This window comes from Lissotriton helveticus, chromosome 5_1 (genome assembly GCF_964261635.1).
Source record: "Lissotriton helveticus chromosome 5_1, aLisHel1.1, whole genome shotgun sequence".
NCBI lineage: Eukaryota > Metazoa > Chordata > Amphibia > Caudata > Salamandridae > Lissotriton > Lissotriton helveticus.
Window position 1 is genome coordinate 1,012,357,221 of NC_136065.1, and position 17,926 is coordinate 1,012,375,146.

At 44.3% G+C, this 17,926-nt stretch overlaps 1 protein-coding gene across 1 annotated transcript in view; it reads left to right on the forward strand.

Moving 5' to 3' along the window:
* ADAM12 (ADAM metallopeptidase domain 12) overlaps positions 1-17,926 on the forward strand; it is a 1,594,455-nt gene that overhangs the window by 1,411,117 nt on the left and 165,412 nt on the right. Inside the window, exons 18-19 of the mRNA XM_078640467.1 lie at positions 1,671-1,779; positions 13,313-13,468. Coding sequence (XP_078496593.1) covers positions 1,671-1,779; positions 13,313-13,468 — 265 coding nt within the window. The remainder of the gene's footprint in view (positions 1-1,670; positions 1,780-13,312; positions 13,469-17,926) is intronic.

A 17,926-nucleotide genomic window follows, 5' to 3' on the forward strand; every position in this document is an offset into this window, starting at 1 on the left:
TCCTAGTTGGGGCACTCCTCAAACCCACTAATTGCCCTCTACATGTTACTCCAAAGCACAAAATGAGTACAGCCACATCGCTCCTGTGTGCCTGTGAAGACCTCTCACTGAAACAGTCTAAGCAACCTCTAAGCAAAGTAAAGAGAGTCCATAATTCGCATCTTTGCAGCCAGTAATTTCTTTTAAAATGAAAGCATCTAAGTGGTAGACACAATAGAATGTGGAACTGGTGATCCTTAGACCAGACATCCACTAGCCTAAAAGTCCATAAATGTTGTAATGTCTATGGAGCATGTCCAGGCTAGGTGTCCGATGACAAGGATACTGGTGGGTGGGACCGTCCGTTGACAAGGACACTGGTGCGGCTGGCTTGCCTGTAGCTCCAAACAAGCTTCCTGTAGTAACTCTTGGTTTCTGTAGTTACTCTTGATTTCTGTAGTTACTCTTGGTTTCTGTAGTTTATCCTAGACTATATGTAGACAGCTTTTTAAATCCTGAAGTACGCTTGAGTCCAGGTTGTCGCCAAAATATGTTGTATCCTATGACAAGCAGCAAGGTAGAGTTTTGTTGGTTTCTTTATTGAGTCCAAGTAAATATATACATCAGTCTTTATTCCAGTTGCCAGCCCTTACTCTAGCTCCACCAAGAGCAACCTCCCTGCTGCTCAGCCCAGCTCCAACTGTCACCACTCACCCACACGGGCACCCAGGTATTCTATTCATCACAGTCACACCAACATTCCAATACCATTTCTCACTCTGGCTGAGCAGTTAGGAGACAGCTTGGCTGGATAACATACAATAACACTATGAGGATATAGCAGTTCGCTTTTCCCAAAAAATGCCCACTGTGTAAAAATAATGGTCAGTGAATGCGTGATAGTTGGTTTTTAGGTATAAATACTTCCTTCTGATCAACTGTCATGTGCAATGGAAATAACTCAGTTTAGATTTAAGAGCCCTTGTGGTTCTTCAGAAGTCAATCAGATCGACTAAATAGAACGCATATCCTAGCAGATTTAAGTTCGAATTCCTTCCGGCACTTCTAGGTCATACCAAATACCTCACTAAACACGTTCATATTACAAAGAAAGTGTTCTCGCATTCCTTCAAACTAAATAAAAACAGCAACACAGTCACCGCAATAACACAACACAGGTCTGGATTCAGAAACTGCACAATTCATTAGTTTAGCTCTGCCTTTCCAATTCCGCTAGAATTTTATTCTCACGAACTTTGTGGATCAGGTATTTTTAACAAAAGAGCTCTTTCTAAATAACCAATTATAAAATGGGATGAGCTGTGCCTTCTTTAAAGTTTCCTTATAATGAATTCATCATACGCAATGGCTTTTGATCTGAACACCATCAAGTGAGTTGAGCTTCCATATCGAAGGTCAATATTTCTTAAATGCCAGCTTCATTAGAACGATCTCTTGGGAGTTAAAAAGATGCATCCCCACAGACTGCAAGAGCAAACTTAATAGGCCAGCAGCTTCACCAAAAAAATCTATATTTATTTTAATCCTGCAAAATCATTTGATCATTTAGACTTTTTTTGTGCTCTGTGCAATTTGTTAGTAATGAATGATCTCTTCAAAGACTTTCTTTCAATAGAAGTTAAATACTAATTCAAAATATTTTATTCAACAAGTATACATTTACATTGTAGATCAATGGGCCCGACAAGGTCTTCGTGTTCAAGTGGGGTACCTCGTGACCATGACAGAAGACTCAGGAAAAAGATATTATTCAAGCCCGAACAAATACAAATGAGTAAGGTAAGCACATTACTTAGACTTGTGAATAGGCAGGGCAAAACCGATATTGTGCCCTTACAACCAGCGGAACATTTTTTACATTACTTGTGTAAGTAAAATGTATGTACTTATGGAAGATCATTTGCAATCTAGTAGGGTAGGGGGAAATATGCAACACAAGCTACACATTTAAGGAAAATACTTGCAGAAAAAAAGGTGGATGGTGGCTGGATAATCTCCCACAAAACCCTTGCCAGAGAAATATACATAGGTGGGCCAGAGTCAAGCTTGACATACTTTTGGGCATCCTTTAGTAGCATGAGTAGAGCTCACAAATTACTCTAAACACAGGATTTGTCAATGTAGACATCAATTCAAAATGGAATACAGATAAACTAAGCCATGGAGGTTCTGAAAAAGTAAAGGTGCTTTAACTAAATACAAAACAGAAAAATCAATAAAGCGAAGTTTATTATTAAAGTCACGAAAGCTACCTGTTATAATGGACGTCCATGGGGCCCTATCTATGTCTCTAGGAAAGAACACTTGTCAAGATCCACGTGTGTCACAGCAGTTCTTTTTTTTGCTGAATTGAGATTAAGTGATATGCAGGGCAGCAAATGGATTAAGCCATCCTGTCATTTCTGGCATGAGCCAGTGAAAAAGTCGTATAACACTTAAAAGGTTGCTTTAAATGGTTGGATGGGGTTCCAAGGTAGGGAATATACAAAGTGGAAGCCCTTGGACACAGCAGGTTACAAACATGAAAAAAATCCTTGCCACACAGGCTCACGCAGAAGTCAGTCAGATACAAGGTCTTTAAGCATGCTATGACTTCACTCGGTCAGATCTCTAGTGAACAAAAATAATAAGGTTTGAATTTCCCAGCATGTTCATCTTAACAATTAGTGCAAACAGGTTGGTTCCATTACATTGGGTAATGTAATGAATCCAGAACTTGTGAGGACATTTAGCACTCTGGAAAAGCCTCAGAGTGGTAGATAGAAGGTTCAAGTGGCAAGAACAGGATACATACAGCTAGATTCATCATTGTCCCGTTTTGCGAGTCCTTAATAGCGATTGTTAAGGAATCGCTATTAAGGACTTGCAAAACGGGATTCATTTAGGAATTGCAAAAAATATTGCGATTCCTACATCTTCCTTATTTGCGATTAGCAATTTGCTAATCGCAAATAAGGGTGCGATTTCAAGGGTTCCAGGGGTGTCCAAAGGACACCCTGTAGCACCCCTGAAAAGCAAATGTAGCCAGATGTTGCGCACACTCATGTCCAAAGGACATGTGTGTGTGTAACATACCACTCAGAAAAATGCACTAAAGTGCATTTTTCTGAGTTTTCGCTATTTACCACGAAGTCTGACTTCGTGGTAAATAGCGGCCAGAAATAGCGAATTCGCAAATAGAAAATGGTTAATGAATTGCATTTAAGGAGTCTCAGATTGAGATTCCTTAAATGCAATTCCTCGCAAATATGCGATTTCGCAATTAGCGATTTTTGCATTTGGGATGATGAATCCCAAATGCAAAAATTGCACTCGCAAAGGGCCAGATTCTCAGAATCTGGCCCTTTGCGAGCCGTTTTCAGCTTGATGAATCTAGCTGATAGTCATCAAATACTCTTGAAGGTATTCCTCACTCAGTTCTTGATTTGAGAGTGCAAAGAATCCAGACCTCTACCTCGGGTGGTGGGCGCACGAGGAGCCAAATGAGAGGTGATCAGCTTCACAATAGGTTTGCAGTAGTAAACCTTCAGCTTAAGAATTTATAATTCACCCGTATGGTAGGCTTTAAAGGCCAACGAGGCAGAGTGCATGGTATTTAAAAAGTAGGACAAATATATGTCCTGGAAGCTAAAAAACTACAAATAAGTTTTTCACAGTGACAAGAAAACACTGGGTTACAGTATAACAATTTATAATGCTTAACTTTAGTTTGGGAGCAGCTCGAACCATGATCCAAGGACTCATTTCAACAGTAAGGTAAACTCCAACTTACTTGGTCAAGTCGGAATTGATATCACTATTTCAGAAATGAAATTTTTAGAAAGTTGTCATTTCTGTGTCTCAAAAACAAAGATAGTCACTCCATCCTTAGAAACTTCTTTCTTTCCCTTCAGATGCTCTGGGAGGCAGAACATTTCTTTGAAAAACCCTCACCCACCAGGGTTTCCCCTTGGTGGGCATGCTTCATCATTGGGTTCTTCCCGTTCCACTGTGGAACGGGGCCTGCTGCGTCCTACCAGTATGTGGGAGGACTGATGGTATTAGACTATTCCAGATGAGAAAAGATAGGAGTGGGATGGAGGGTTTTCTAAGAGGAATTAAAAATACCTGGCTAGTAGGAAAGATACTATTTATTCACACATCTATCCAGTATTATTAAAAAGTGGGGAAAAAAGGAATCTCAATAGGATAATGTCTGTGGATTTCACATGTCAACATGCTTGAAGTTCTACCCAAAGGCTTTTCTTCAGGACCAAGTATATCTACTTCCTGATACCACTCCTGTTATCTTGAAGGTCACTGCATGCCGATTAAAAACGAAATAATAAATATCAAAACAAACAGCACCTAATTGGTATTATCTATAAGGAATCTGCAATGGTATATGAAAGCCTAGAGTTAGTCAAATATGGCAGTTTGGCCATGTTGAACCTATTATGGTTAATAAACACTACACCATTGTGGAATGTGTGATATATTTTCCTGCTAAACTAAGTGACCACTAGTGATACCATAAATCCGTCAGGCACAGAAACATATACAAATACAGACACAAACACACGCATATCTCTGTTTTTCGTGATTGATTAAAAAACATACATGTTATAAGCCTTGATAAGGAATCATGAGTCCAATTCGGGGGAGAGGGATGCCTGTGGTCACACTCTGTGTGAGAAAAGTAAAGGTCATACTGAGCGTTATGCAGTCAGGCGTATCCATGACGGAAAAAGAAAGGAAAAAGGCTCCACTTGGGGAATTTGCCCGCCCATGGCTCCGATGATGCCCGGAAAGGCTGGCGGGATTGGATTTGGGGGCCCGTAGCAGGGCCCCCTTGTGTTGGGGGGAGGTGGTTGTGCACTGGGCAGTTCCCTGCACCAGGTGGCAGGCACCATGTGGTGTCAGCCACGTAGTGTAGGGAAACACACAACATGTTTTTTTGACATTGCGGCAGGTGCTGAAGCCAGCAGCACCCACTGCAATGCTAAAGTTGCAGGATGAAACCTCCACGGTGGTGGTCGCATCGTAATCGGGGGTCATGGACAACCGCCTTACAGGCGGGCGGGTCCAGTCCCTGCATCGATGGCGGGCGGACTCAAGTCCACCCGCCATCATAATGACCCCCTTAGTTCAGATTAGTCGCACAAGGAAGTACAGTGATTTGCTGAGGAACGCACAATTTGGTAACTTAAGGAAACTGGCATTTTGGCACAGGTTTCCTGGTAACACACTGTGCAATTCAGTCCATGGATTGATGTCTCCTGCCAGTTAATAACGGAAAAAACATTGTGTTCAGCTTTCTCATAAGCTAAAGTACATTATTTGAAGTTTTGACACCATGTGTGAAAAATACAATGTTATCAAAAAAACGCTGGTAAGTAAAATGGAAGGCAGGACATTATGTTTACATTCATATCCCATGCTTCCACTGACTTAACATGTGATTTGGAACTCATTGCTATGGAAAACAAGCATTTGCAATGCAATAGGTCTCGCATTAGGAAAGTTTGAGCTATTGGTATTGTAAATGACAACATTTTTATTTATGTTTTGTTTTTGAAAATAGCAAAATTAATAGCTTTGTCATTTACAATGCCAATAGTTATAACTTTCGCAAATGTGACAAATATAGCATTTGTAATGCAATATGTGTTGTATTTACGTGACTACATGTATTGATATTACAAATAACAATGGCTTTCAATTTTTTTTCAATAATTAATACTTAAATAAAAGTTATTGTAATTTATAATGGCAATAGCTTAAAGTGTTGTAAATAACTTTTGTGAAGATTATGTTCAGTGTATTTTATTGTGATGAAAATCCAAGAACAGTAGTGAAATATTAACAGCTTTTTGTTACATTTGTAATAAAGCTTGAAACATTGAAAGAACATATTTGAACCAGGTGTTGTTGAATGGTTGCACAGATTGATGCTGTGGTGGCGCTGAGTGATGTTGTGAAGACGAACGAGTGATGGTATGGTAGCACATAGTGATGTTGTGGTGCCCCTGAGTGATGCTGTGGTGGTGCGGAGTGATGCTGTATGCTATGCTATGTTTTGTTATCCTATGTTTTGTTTTGTTATGCTATGCTATGTTTTGCTATCCTATGCTTTGATTTGTTATGTTATGCTATGCTGTGTTTTGTTATGCTATGCTTTGTTATGCTATGCTTTGTTATGCTATGCTATGTTTTGTTATGCTATGCTGTTTTGTTGTGTTTTATTATGCTATGCTATGCTATGTTTTGTTGTGTTTGGTATGCTATGTTTTGCTATGCTATTACATGTTTTATTTTGCTATGCTATGTTTTGTTGTGTTTTGTTAAGCTATGCTGTTTTGTTGTGTTTTGTTATGCTATGTGTTGTTGTTTTGTTATGCTACGTTTTGTTATGTTATGCTATGTTTTGTTATGCTCTGCTATGCTTTGTTTTGCTAACCTATGCTTTGTTTTGTTATGATATGCTATGTTTAGTTTTGCTATCCTATGCTTTGTTTTGGTATGCTATGTTTTGTTGTGTTTTGTTATGCTATGCTATGTTTTGTTGTGTTTTGCTATGCTATGCTTTGTTATGCTATGCTATGTTTTGTTATGCTATGCTATGTTTTGGTGTGTTTTATTATGCTTTGCTTTGTTTTGCTATGCTATGTTTTGTTATGCTATGTTTTATTATGCTATGCTATACTTTGTTATGCTATGTTTTGTTATGCTATGTTAAGCTTTGTTTTGTTATGCTATGCTATGTTGTGTTTTGTTATGCTATGCTATGTTTTGTTTTGCTATGTTATGTTTTGCTATGCTTTGCAATGCTATGTTTTGTTATGTATGCTCTGTTCTGTTGTGTTTTGTTATGCTATGCTTTGTTTTATATTATGTTATGCTATGTTTTGTTCTGCTATGTTTTGTTGTGTTTTGTTATGCTATGCTATGTTTTGTTCTACTATGCTATGTTTTGTTTTGCTATGCTTTGTTATGTTATGAGGGGGAGTGAGGGTGAGGGGGTGAGGGTGAGGGGGTGTGTGAGGATGAGGGGTGCGAGGGTGTGGGGTTCGAGGGTGTGGGGGGGTGAGAGGGAGGGTGTGGGGTTGTGAGGGGTTGTGAGGGTGAGGGTGAGGGGTGTGAGGGTGAGGGAGTGAGGGTGAGGGAGGGTGAGGGTGACGGGGGTGAGGGTGACAGGGGTGACGGTGAGGGGGTGTGAGGGTGAGGGTGTGTGAGGGTGAGAGGGTGTGTGAGGGGGTGTGTGAGGGTGAGGGTGTGAGGGTGAGGGGATGTGAGGGTGAGGGTGTGAGGATGAGGGGGTGAGGGGGTGAGAGGGGGTGTGAGGGTGAGAGGGTGTGTGAGGGTGAGAGGGTGTGTGAGGGTGAGAGGGTGAGTGAGGGTGAGGGTGTGTGAGGTTGAGGGTGTGTGAGGGGGTGGAGTGTGTGAGGGGATGTGAGAGTGAGGGGGTTGAGGGGGTGTGTGAGGGTGAGGGGGTGAGGGGGTGTGAAGGTGGGGGTGAGGGGGGGTGATGGTGAGGGGGTGAGAGGGGGTGTGAGGGTGAGAGTGTGTGTGAGGGTGAGAGGGTGTGTGAAGGTGAGAGGGTGAGTGAGGGTGAGGGTGTGTGAGGGTGAGGGTGTGTGAGGGGGTGGAGTGTGTGAGGGGATGTGAGAGTGAGGGGGTTGAGGGGGTGTGTGAGGGTGAGGGTGTGAGGGGGTGTGGGGGTGAGGGGGTGTGAGGGTGTGTGGGGGTGTGGGTGAGGGGGTGTGAGGGTGAGGGAGTGTGAGGGGGTGTGTGAGGGTGAGGGGGTGTGAGGGTGTGTGAGGATGAAAGGCTGTGTGAGGGTGAGAGGGTGGGTGAGGGGGGGTGAGAGAGGGTGAGGGTGTTTGAGGGAGGGTGCGGGGATGTGAGGGTGAGGGTGTGTGAGGGTGAGAGGGGGTGAGAGGGTGAGGGTGTGTGAGGGTGAGGGTGAGGATGAGGGAGTGTGAGGGTGTTGGGGTGTGAGGGTGAGGAGGTGTGTCAGGGTGAGGGGGTGTGAGGGTGAGGGGGTGTGAGGGTGAGGGGGTGTGAGGGTGAGGGGGTGTGAGAGTGAGGGGGTGTGTGGGGGTGTCTGAGGGTGAAGGTGAGGGGGTGTGAAGGTGAGGGGGGGTGTGAGGGTGAGGGGGTGTGAGGGTGAGGGTGGGTGAGAGGATGTGTGAGGGTGTTGGGGTGTGAGGGTGAGGAGGTGTGTCAGGGTGAGGAAGCGTGAGGGTGAGGGGGTGTGAGGGTGAGGGGGTGTGAGAGTGAGGGGGTGTGTGGGGGTGTCTGAGGGTGAAGGTGAGGGGGTGTGAAGGTGAGGGTGTGTGTGAGGGTGTGAGGGTGAGGGGGTGTGAGGGTGAGGGTGGGTGAGAGGATGTGTGAGGGAGGGGGTGTGAGGGTGAGGGGGTGTGAAGGTGAGGGGTATGTGAGGGTGAGGGTGTGTGAGGGTGAGGGGGTGTGAGGGTGAGGGGGTGTGAGAGTGAGGGTGGGTGAGAGGGTGGGTGAGGGTGAGAGGGTATTAAAGGGTGGGTGAGGGTGAGAGAGTGAGTGAGGGTGAGAGGGTGGGTGAGAGGGTGAGTGAGGGTGAGGGGGTGTGAGGGTGTGGGGTGAGGGTGTGTGAGGGTGAGGGGGTGTGAAAGGGTGGGTGAGGGTGAGAAATTGGGTGAGGGTGAAAGGGTGGGTGAGGGTGGGTGAGAGGGTGAGTGGGGGGTGAGGGGGTGTAAGGGTGGGGGATGAGGGTGTGAGGGAGGGTGAGGGGATGTGAGGGTGAGGGGATGTGAGGGTGAGAGGGTGTGTGAGGGAGATGGGGTGTGAGAGTGAGGGGGCGAGAGGGTGAGGAGGTGTGTGAGGGTGAGGGTGAGGGGGTCTGAGGGGGTGTGAAGGGGTGTGAGGGTGAGGGGGTGTGAGGGTGAGGAGGTGTGTGAGGGTGAGGGGGTCTGAGGGGGTGTGGGGTGTGAATGGGTGTGAGGGTGAGGGGATGTGAGGGTGAGGTTGGGTGAGGGTGGGTGAGAGGGTGTGTGATGGTGAGGGTGAGAGGGTGTGTAATGGTGAATGTGAGAGGGTGTGTGAGGGTGAAAGGGTGTGTGAGGGTGAGAGGGTGGGTGAGTGTGATAGGGTGGGTGAGAGGGTGAGGGTGGGTGAGAGGGTGAGGGAGGGTGAGGGGGTGTGAAGGTGAGGGGGTGTGAGGGGGTGTGAGGGTGCGGGGGGTGTGAGGGTGAGAGGGTGTGTGAGGGTGAGGGGTGTGAAGGTGAGGGTGTGTGAGTGTGAGAGTGTTGGTGGTGGTGAGAGGGTGGGTGAGGGGGTGAGTGAGGGTGTCTGAGGGTGAGGGTGTCTGAGGGTGTGTGAGGGTGAGGGTGTGTGAGGATGAGGGGGTGAGGGGGTGTGAGGGCGAGGGGGTGTGAGGGCGAGGGGGTGTGAGGGTGACACAGCTTTTCTAAATTAATGGTTTCAATAGTCTGGGCCCGAGGTTGTCTGGCAAGTGCTCATTGGTATTTCCCATAATACAACCTACCACTTGAGGTAATATGTCATATCATATTATTTTCTTTAGTTCATTTTTACCATGCATGAGACCTCAATTGCTTTCCGGGTGAGACCGTAAGCGGCCACTCTCTTCTGCGTGGTTGGTAAACTGTGTGTTTTGTATTGTGGCCATTTTGAGAAGGGATTTGCTGTCACTTGTGAAGTTAGGAGTTATGTATATTTAAGTATTTTGTGGCAGAGTTGTGGCTGGTTTTATACATGGTGGGAAGGTGTGGGAGAGAATCAAGTTATCACTTACCATCATTAGTTCTTATCTTGACTATTGTATTGCATCGTTTCTACCCCTATGTGGTGAGCTACTGCACTTGCCTGGAAATTACTAATTTTATTTAGTGTGTTGGCTAGGTGCAGTCATTTTAGCCTACTACTCGTGCAGTAAGAGTAGGTGTTCTAGCACCCAGTATAACCTGTTGCCTGGCTAAACACTTAAAAGGTTCTAAAGGTGAGACCTATTGGCTATGGCAATGCTTGTTTAGGACTTGTGCCCTGCTGTCGGATATTCCAATGCCCACAACTCATGTTGCAGGGGAAATTGTGTTGAAACTCCTGCATTCAGCATTCAGGCTGGTCCGGAAGCACCCGCTAACTGAACGTCTCAAATGATTTCAATCTTCAACGTTTTGTCGGAATTTTATGACAGCATGTGGTCCAGAGTGTGCATTATCTTTTAGGTGTCTCAATGTTCGCCCCTTAATTAAACTACTGGTTAGTCTTGAGAAGGCCCTACTCAGAATGTTAACTAAATGATGCCCCCCCCCCCGCAAAGCGCAAAAAATCGCAACTCTAGGGATCGCCTTCCCCATCCAAGTTATGTGCACTGTAGGGATGTGGGGTGCGGTGTGTGGGTGAGGGGGGTGCTATATCCCTCCCCATTGCTCGGGAACATTTCTGCTTCCTCTACTCTCCTTTGTTTTACATCTCACAGAGAATCGGCCAAATCGCCTTTGTTCTCGTGGATAATAAGCAGTTTTCTGGTTCTTCCACTGCATGAAATGAATTTTAAAGGTAACATTTTGTGTCGCTTTACATCCTTGTTTTAGCGGCGCTGCGCAGCTGTAAATATGTATTCGATCAGACCTGGGGTCCAGAGAGGGGTGGGTATTTCAAGATGGGGGAAGCATGGGAGACCGGAAGTGTACAGAGATGCTGGGGGGGGGGCAGGCAGGGGGGCCAAGAGCAGACCGAAGGAAGGGAGGGGTGCATAGGGAGACGAGGTGCACAAGAGAAAGGCAGAGAGAGAAAGGGAGAGAGATAAGGAGGGAGAGAGAGACAGTGAGAGAGAGAGGCACAGGAGATGTACGCTCACAAGGCTAGAGTGAAACGAGAGCAGACAGTCATTCGCCTGGAGGAGTGGAGTGCAGAAGACAGGCATCCACCACAGTGGAGGTCAAGAGAAAGAGGAGTCCGCCATGCTCGGGGAGGAGAGGGTGAATGTAAAGGAGGCAGGCATGCACAGAGAAGAGAAATACAAAAGACAAGGCGTGCGTGCACACTGCACAGAGAGGATGAAACAAAAGGAGACATAGGGAGGTGAGTAATACAGGGGGCACGCATGTCGAGGTAGGGTAAAACGAGAGGACCCAGGCGTGTAGAGAAGAGGTGGCCCAGTAGGCAGACAAGGTCAGAGATCGTGAGTTATGAGGAGATAGGAATGCGCTGAGAAGATAAAAAGATACTGAAGACAAGACGTGCACGCACAGAGACTAAAGAAAAGAACAAGACGTCAGTGTTTAGTTGCTTCGGCTGTGAAATGGATCCAAAAAAAAAAGAAGCTCGTGAGTAGTGCCGCACGTGTGCCTTTCATGCCATATTCTTCGAATTAATTGAAAGCATATGTCAGGAAATGCACGTAATAGACACCAATAGGCCAGGGGCGGAGCCATGCACACGCCTCTGGCCTATTGGTGTCTACCTTACAAAATAGCAAGCAGTGAAAGGCCAATAGCAGGCCACAAAAAGAAAATCACACGCACAAGCGTGTGGAATTTGCAGGCCTATTTTTAAACCCCCTTCAAGAGGGCTCTCTTGTGAGCTCTAAAAACATGGGATTAATGCCCAGGGTAGAGGATGGTGTGGGTTCAATTGTCTTTATCGTTGTTTGTGGAACGGTGTAGTTTTGTAATGAAGGTTACCGCAACCGTAACACTATCAAGATGGTGTGTGTGTCTTTTGAGCAGCCAGCATGCGTGCATAAGGGAGTTGGGGGATAGGAATAGCAACGGAAAGGTGTTATTTATTACTGGCAGCTCTTTAACAAAATTCCAATCTTTGCCATTGCCGATAAGAAACTGGAAGGAGAGTGTGGGCAGCAGGAGACTGACCATTCAGCATGTCCTGAAGCCCTTTTTCTGACGAGTCGAATGGCCCATCCACCCTGCAGTTAGGGTGACTATTGGTGTGTTTTCATTGCCATTATGTGTGTGCTCTAAAGTTTTCTGCGGGTGCCCCCTTAGGTGCAGGAAAACAGCACCTAAGGGGGCACCCAAGCAGGCATGTTACAGGAAATGTAGCTACAGCCTGTTACAACTCCATACAACATACTACCTGGGGTCTTCCAATCCCGCTTTCCCAACTCCCAAGAAACTCTATGCTGATGCTCCCATGAGGAAATAACAGGTGGTTTGTTTCAGACCCCGATGGCCAGGCTGTTCCTGGCCCACTGTAGGTGCTCAGATCCCGAAGCAACCAGCGGAACTACCAGCAGCCAGCCGTTGCTACAGTAGACACGCTGCATGGAGCTCCAGACCTAGCCCTTGTGCTTGTGCTGGCGAGATTCTTCTGGGCAGCTCCTCAGAATGAACATCAGCAGATGGGTGGCAGTCAATGGGAGTTGGCATACACGCTGAGAGGACTGCCTCGGAATGGTGGATTGGCAACTTTCAGCATCTGGGCTCACTTTGCCTCAGAAATCAAAGATCTAAAGACTCGGCACCAGAACTTTTCACAGTTGCGTCTCTCTATAGTAGTAAGCACAGCCCTCCTCTGCCCTCATGCTGAAGGTGTGTGGCTCCTTTCTGGGCCACATCCTCCTCCTCCTCCAGTGTCCTAAAACATTCACCACTATTCTGCCTGCTCTTCAAAATGTACATGCACCCCTGGCCCAACTCCAAGAGAAGTATCAGGTCAACATCCAACTGTATGCTGGCGATACTCAAACCTATTTCCAGCTGGAAAACGGGTGTACACGCGGATATAGATATTTTGTTATGCACTTCACAAATAGCAATTCATTAAAATAGATTTCAATTGAAAGGTCATGTTTCTCCAGGATAAAAATAAACAGAGACGCCTAACAACCAAAAATAATACAGCAGTTGTTATACATTTTAACCTTCGACTGACAGAGAACCATGATAACACTTACCGTCAGGTACATGATTTTAGGAATTGCACAACAGATGTAAAGAGACATATTGACAACAGCAATATTATCAAAGTGCGAACCGTGCCAGGAAATTACTGAGCAGGGTTTATCAGGGCGCCCAGGGTCCTTTGGCCTTCAACTCCACCCCAGTCAGTGACTACCTAGGTATACCCTCCCACTTTGATAATATTGCTCCATTTTCTGCTATAGTAAACTAATAAACCTTTTATATAAGAAGGAATTTGATTTTACCTTGGTTTCAGAGAGATCTGGGTCTTTCGCACTGACTGCAAAAAAGTGAATTTAACATTGTAGACAGGTCCTAGCTTTGACTATTAACAATGGTACACCAAAGGAGAAAGAAATTCATGAACAATTTTTGATTGTCTCTTTCTGTCTTAAACTTCACAGGATGATGGGACAAGAAGACTACCACCTTGTGGGCGCACTGAAATCAGTCATCCAGTAAGGATAATTGACATACCTCAGACACCTACACCACAATACGCCTTACAGCCTGTGCCTCCAAGGTCCGTTTCGTTGAACGCATCATTTGGAAAATCCCAGGTAAAACAGAAAAGTTAACCATCTTTACAATTGTGTCATCACCATTATCAACCTCCTTCCGGGTATTGTAAGGGAGGGAAGTAAGGATTATGTAAGGCATACTGTGTTATTTAACCTAAGAATAGACGAGAAAGCAAAATATTAATTTGTTCTGAAAAAACGTAGCTTCTCTGAATTGCCTTCAGGTTATGATAGTAGCAATGATCCATTCCTCTGAGAAAAAAAGTGTGATTGGCAAGCATTCCTAAAGGGCAAGTAGTGCTTGCCTCACTTTTATGTGTCTTGAGCACCTTATTATACTGGCTTTAGTTATGTTCAAAGTGCAATATTACTACGATTCAGGGAGGCCCTGAAATGACATACCATTCTTGGTGATACATAAGAGCCTCCAACAAACTAAATAGAATATGGGCATGTATGTACCTCTGGAACATAATTCTAGTCCCAGTTCTTAATGTCATTATGAAATACTCTTTTCATATGGATGCCAAACACCTGCAACATGCAACTGTTCCATGCACACTTAAGAATATAATAATTGCCAAACATATGCAATATATGTCGACTTTATAGTACATCTAGAAACATCACCTGTTAATTTTATGAGTCAGCATTAGTATAACAGCATTCTGTCTCTAGTCCTAAAGAAATTCTGATCAACTTTCAAACCTGATCACTCCCACCTTATATGTTAGGCAATGTACACTCCTATTTGTTTCCAACGTAACCCAGCTTTGAGAGTAAATGAAAGCTTCTCCCTGCTTCCTTCACCCATAAAACACCTCCCCAATTGACAACCTCCCCTCACCAGATATTCAAGTTGACAAGAAAGATATCTTCAGTAAGGTGGACATTTTATCCAGAAATCTTTCTGGATTTCAGATTTCTAGCTAGCCATCCTCTTTAGAGACAAGTTCCTTCTCCATAGAAGTTAGTAAGGCATCTGCCATTTATGTTTAATTCAGTCTTTATAGAAAACAAACCCTGGGACATTTAAGTCATGGAATAATAAAGCCTTCACCAGGCAGGTTTGGATATGTTCCTGGTTAATACTAAATGCAGTGGCTTGTACTCAGAGGCAACAATTAATACACTTGGGATATTCCTTACAGTACTCAGCACTCTACATCTAACTTCCACCCAAAGTTCGGTAGTATTTCTCAGGTAAAACTGGTTGATCGAAAAAGGGGTATGAGTCAGTGAAACTGATTACCAAGACTGATTCTCTAGACCTCAGCTTACCCAGTACACCAAGTATGATAAACAGTCCTGCACCTGTTTTGAACCTACTCGCTGTCAGACATCTAATTCAGAAAACTATACTAGTATTAGTGACTCACGTTCTTTAGGCAGGTTTAGTCAACTAGGCATGGAATACGTATTCACATTTTAAAAGGCTGGTCCAACTTAACAGCCATTAGGTGTTTGCTTTGGGATCAATAAACTGTGGCTTAAGATTATCTTGAAGTTTAAATGTGTTATTCAGTTCTAAACTCTGTTCAAAATGATTGCTTGGATAGTTTGAATTTACGAGAGTTCTTGCTGATTGCTCATGCATGCTGACCCACAAATCATGAGGAGAATATTGGAATAGAGCCATCTCATGATGATGCAATAGAGGTCTGTAGCCCAATAACGTGCTGTTGTTTAACTGATGGTAGAGCTTAGGCTCACAATTGTGATGATGTCTTGAGTTGTCCATTGTTTCTCTTCTGAAGCTTACAGAAAACAACCAAAAGCTAAAAAAACAACTACAGAAGTAATTTTACGTGATGTCCAAACTACTAGAGATTCCCCTTTCTGCTAGACAATACCAGTACACAAGGAAAGATTGTAAATGTAGACTTCTAGCAGATTTAGTCTGAATATATGAGCAGGACTGTGAAATGCCCTATCATTTGGGAAAGTCTGCCGACTTGTTAGATTTGATCCAACTAGGCATCCACTCCTAAGCAAGTTGTCCGTAGAGGTTTTTCCTTGCCACTGGCCAGGTGGACATGTGTAAGCTATGTCCATCCTTAATGAATGGAGGGCTTAGGAACAACTGGAACTGAGAGCCTTCTAAATGCTGTAGCACCAGCTCCCCACTATCTCCAGTTCAAATATGAGAACTCTGGCTACCCCTATTGATATGGTTTCTAAAAATGATGATCTTAATGTCACTCCCTTCTCCACAACTTGCACAACAATAAATGACATAGCCATCCAGTTAGGATTATAAAAGAAGAGTCACAACTGGATAATAAAGTGATATAACTGTGCCAAGAGAAGTACAGAAACCAGAGACTTCACATGTTCAGAAGAGAAAGTAGAGATTCATGTGCAGCCGGACAGTACATTGTTGGCTGTCTCGTTCACTGCTAGGCAGAGCGTCTACGTCACCTGGATTGATCTGGGGTCTCAGCAACCTAGCTCACCCAGAGGGGTTTTCCACAGGCCGCTTGGAGTGGCAGACATAACGGATGTCAGCAGGAATTCAGAAATCAGTGTGGTGTGTAGAATGTCAAAACTGGGCTTCTTTGTTGCCAAATGAATGCTATGAATTCCAAGAAAGGAGTGTACAGAAACCTTATAAACACAGCTTTTTTCAAGACGATCGTCGCTTCACAGGATGCTATCCAAAGTTCCCAATCCAAGATGCTGGAGTACATTTTTGCTTCTTGCAGATGAAACTTCTACTAGACGCTTCTTCTGGGTATCTGGTTGACGCTTTTCTCTTCATAAATGTCAAGGGGTGTTTATTGCCTTGATAATCACTTTAGTATAAATCTTGATCTCCAAATAAGATTGGTTTTTTGTTTACTCTTTAAGATTTCTTCATCGTGAGACTCTCCTAAAAAGACCCAACACTTTTCACGTACACTGTTTTGTGCATGGTGGCACCGTGGCCAATGGGAGGAGTTGTCATGTTCTCAGAATACCAAGAAGGTGACTCAAAAGACCTTCTCTGCACCCAGTCTTTGAACTCCGCCATTTATGATACAAGGGCATTCAGAATATAGGGTTAAGGAAATCTGCGATTCTCAGATTTTTCAAAGCCAAATTCAATTTCTAATCAACAGGAAAGAATATCTTTCTAGTGAGTATTCCCTTTAAGCTTCTTCTTCAGTAAATGCTCCATTGTTAGTCCTCGTTTTATTCAACAGCTTCATGACAGGTACAGAGTTTCCAGAGGAGTCCTACTATTATATCTGTGCTGAGAGCTTCTCGGAGAGTAAAGGCATTCAGGAGAAAACAGATTGCTTCTCATGCAACCAGGTAGCCTGTTGCTGGATAACCTGCATAGCTTGTCATTGTGCCCTCACTGCCTAGACTATGTTGGCATTTCTTTGCTCACATCACACAGGGGAGTATTTGTGAGCCCTGTGGGGCACTGGGGGATAAGAGCAGCAGTGAAACTGCAAGCATTTGATGAGTGGACAAGCCTTAAAGCTTTTCTTTCTTAATGGTGGTCTTTTCAGAGAATTCTACCTGAGGTTCTCAAACCATAATGGAGTAGTAGAGCCTTTCCCTGTGATGTCAGTTCCTATTTCCAAGTGATGGATGCATAGCAGCACATTTGATCCTTTATTTTCCATCTCATTCTTTCCCCCCCAGTCCTCGTAACCTGGCACACTCTTAAGGAGACAACTTTTATGTACACTTTTCTGTGTATTCCTTTTGCGCAGGTGTGTTCCTTAACTGAGAAGTAGATCGGAAAGGCTAATTCACAGCAGAATTTTCAAACTGGTTTAACAGTGCCATCTTCAGAATCTGACGGGGAAGCTGTCTTCTTCTACCTAAAAAAGATCAAGCTATTCAATCTTGTATTGATTAATGAAATTCAAATAAGTTGACATGTTGTAATTAGTCCAAGTAGACTGAGCCTTTAGTAACCGTGATTTACCAGGTGTGTTCGAAAAGAAGGTGACTAGTGGAAGGCAGCTTTCTGCGTTCCAATTTGGAAATCTGATTTATGAATAATATACCATTGTGCTCTGCAATGCTCCTGCAATCCAATTTTGGAAAAGGTGATGGACAGAGTTTCTGAATGATGCAGAATACTCTTACCAAGTCAATAGATCATGGTTTTAATCCATCACTGTTTTTTAGCTCACTGCACCATCCCAGCTCAGAACCTGGCTATATGCAAATTAGTCTGTTCCTGTCCCAGTGCATGATGGGAACAGGGCAAACCAAACTACCAAGCCAATTCTTATACTGGGAAGGAAACAAGCTTCCGGGGACCGGTTTCTGGCATCACAGCCTTCTTCGGCCCGGCTTGCTTGAATCCTGATGGTGCAATGAGCAAGGGACTCACGTCTGAGTATACCCTCCCACACATAGTGTGGATAAATTCAATTTTGGAAAAGGTGATGGACAGAGTTTCTGAATGATGCAGAATACTCTTACCAAGTCAATAGATCATGGTTTTAATCCATCACTGTTTTTTAGCTCACTGCACCATCCCAGCTCAGA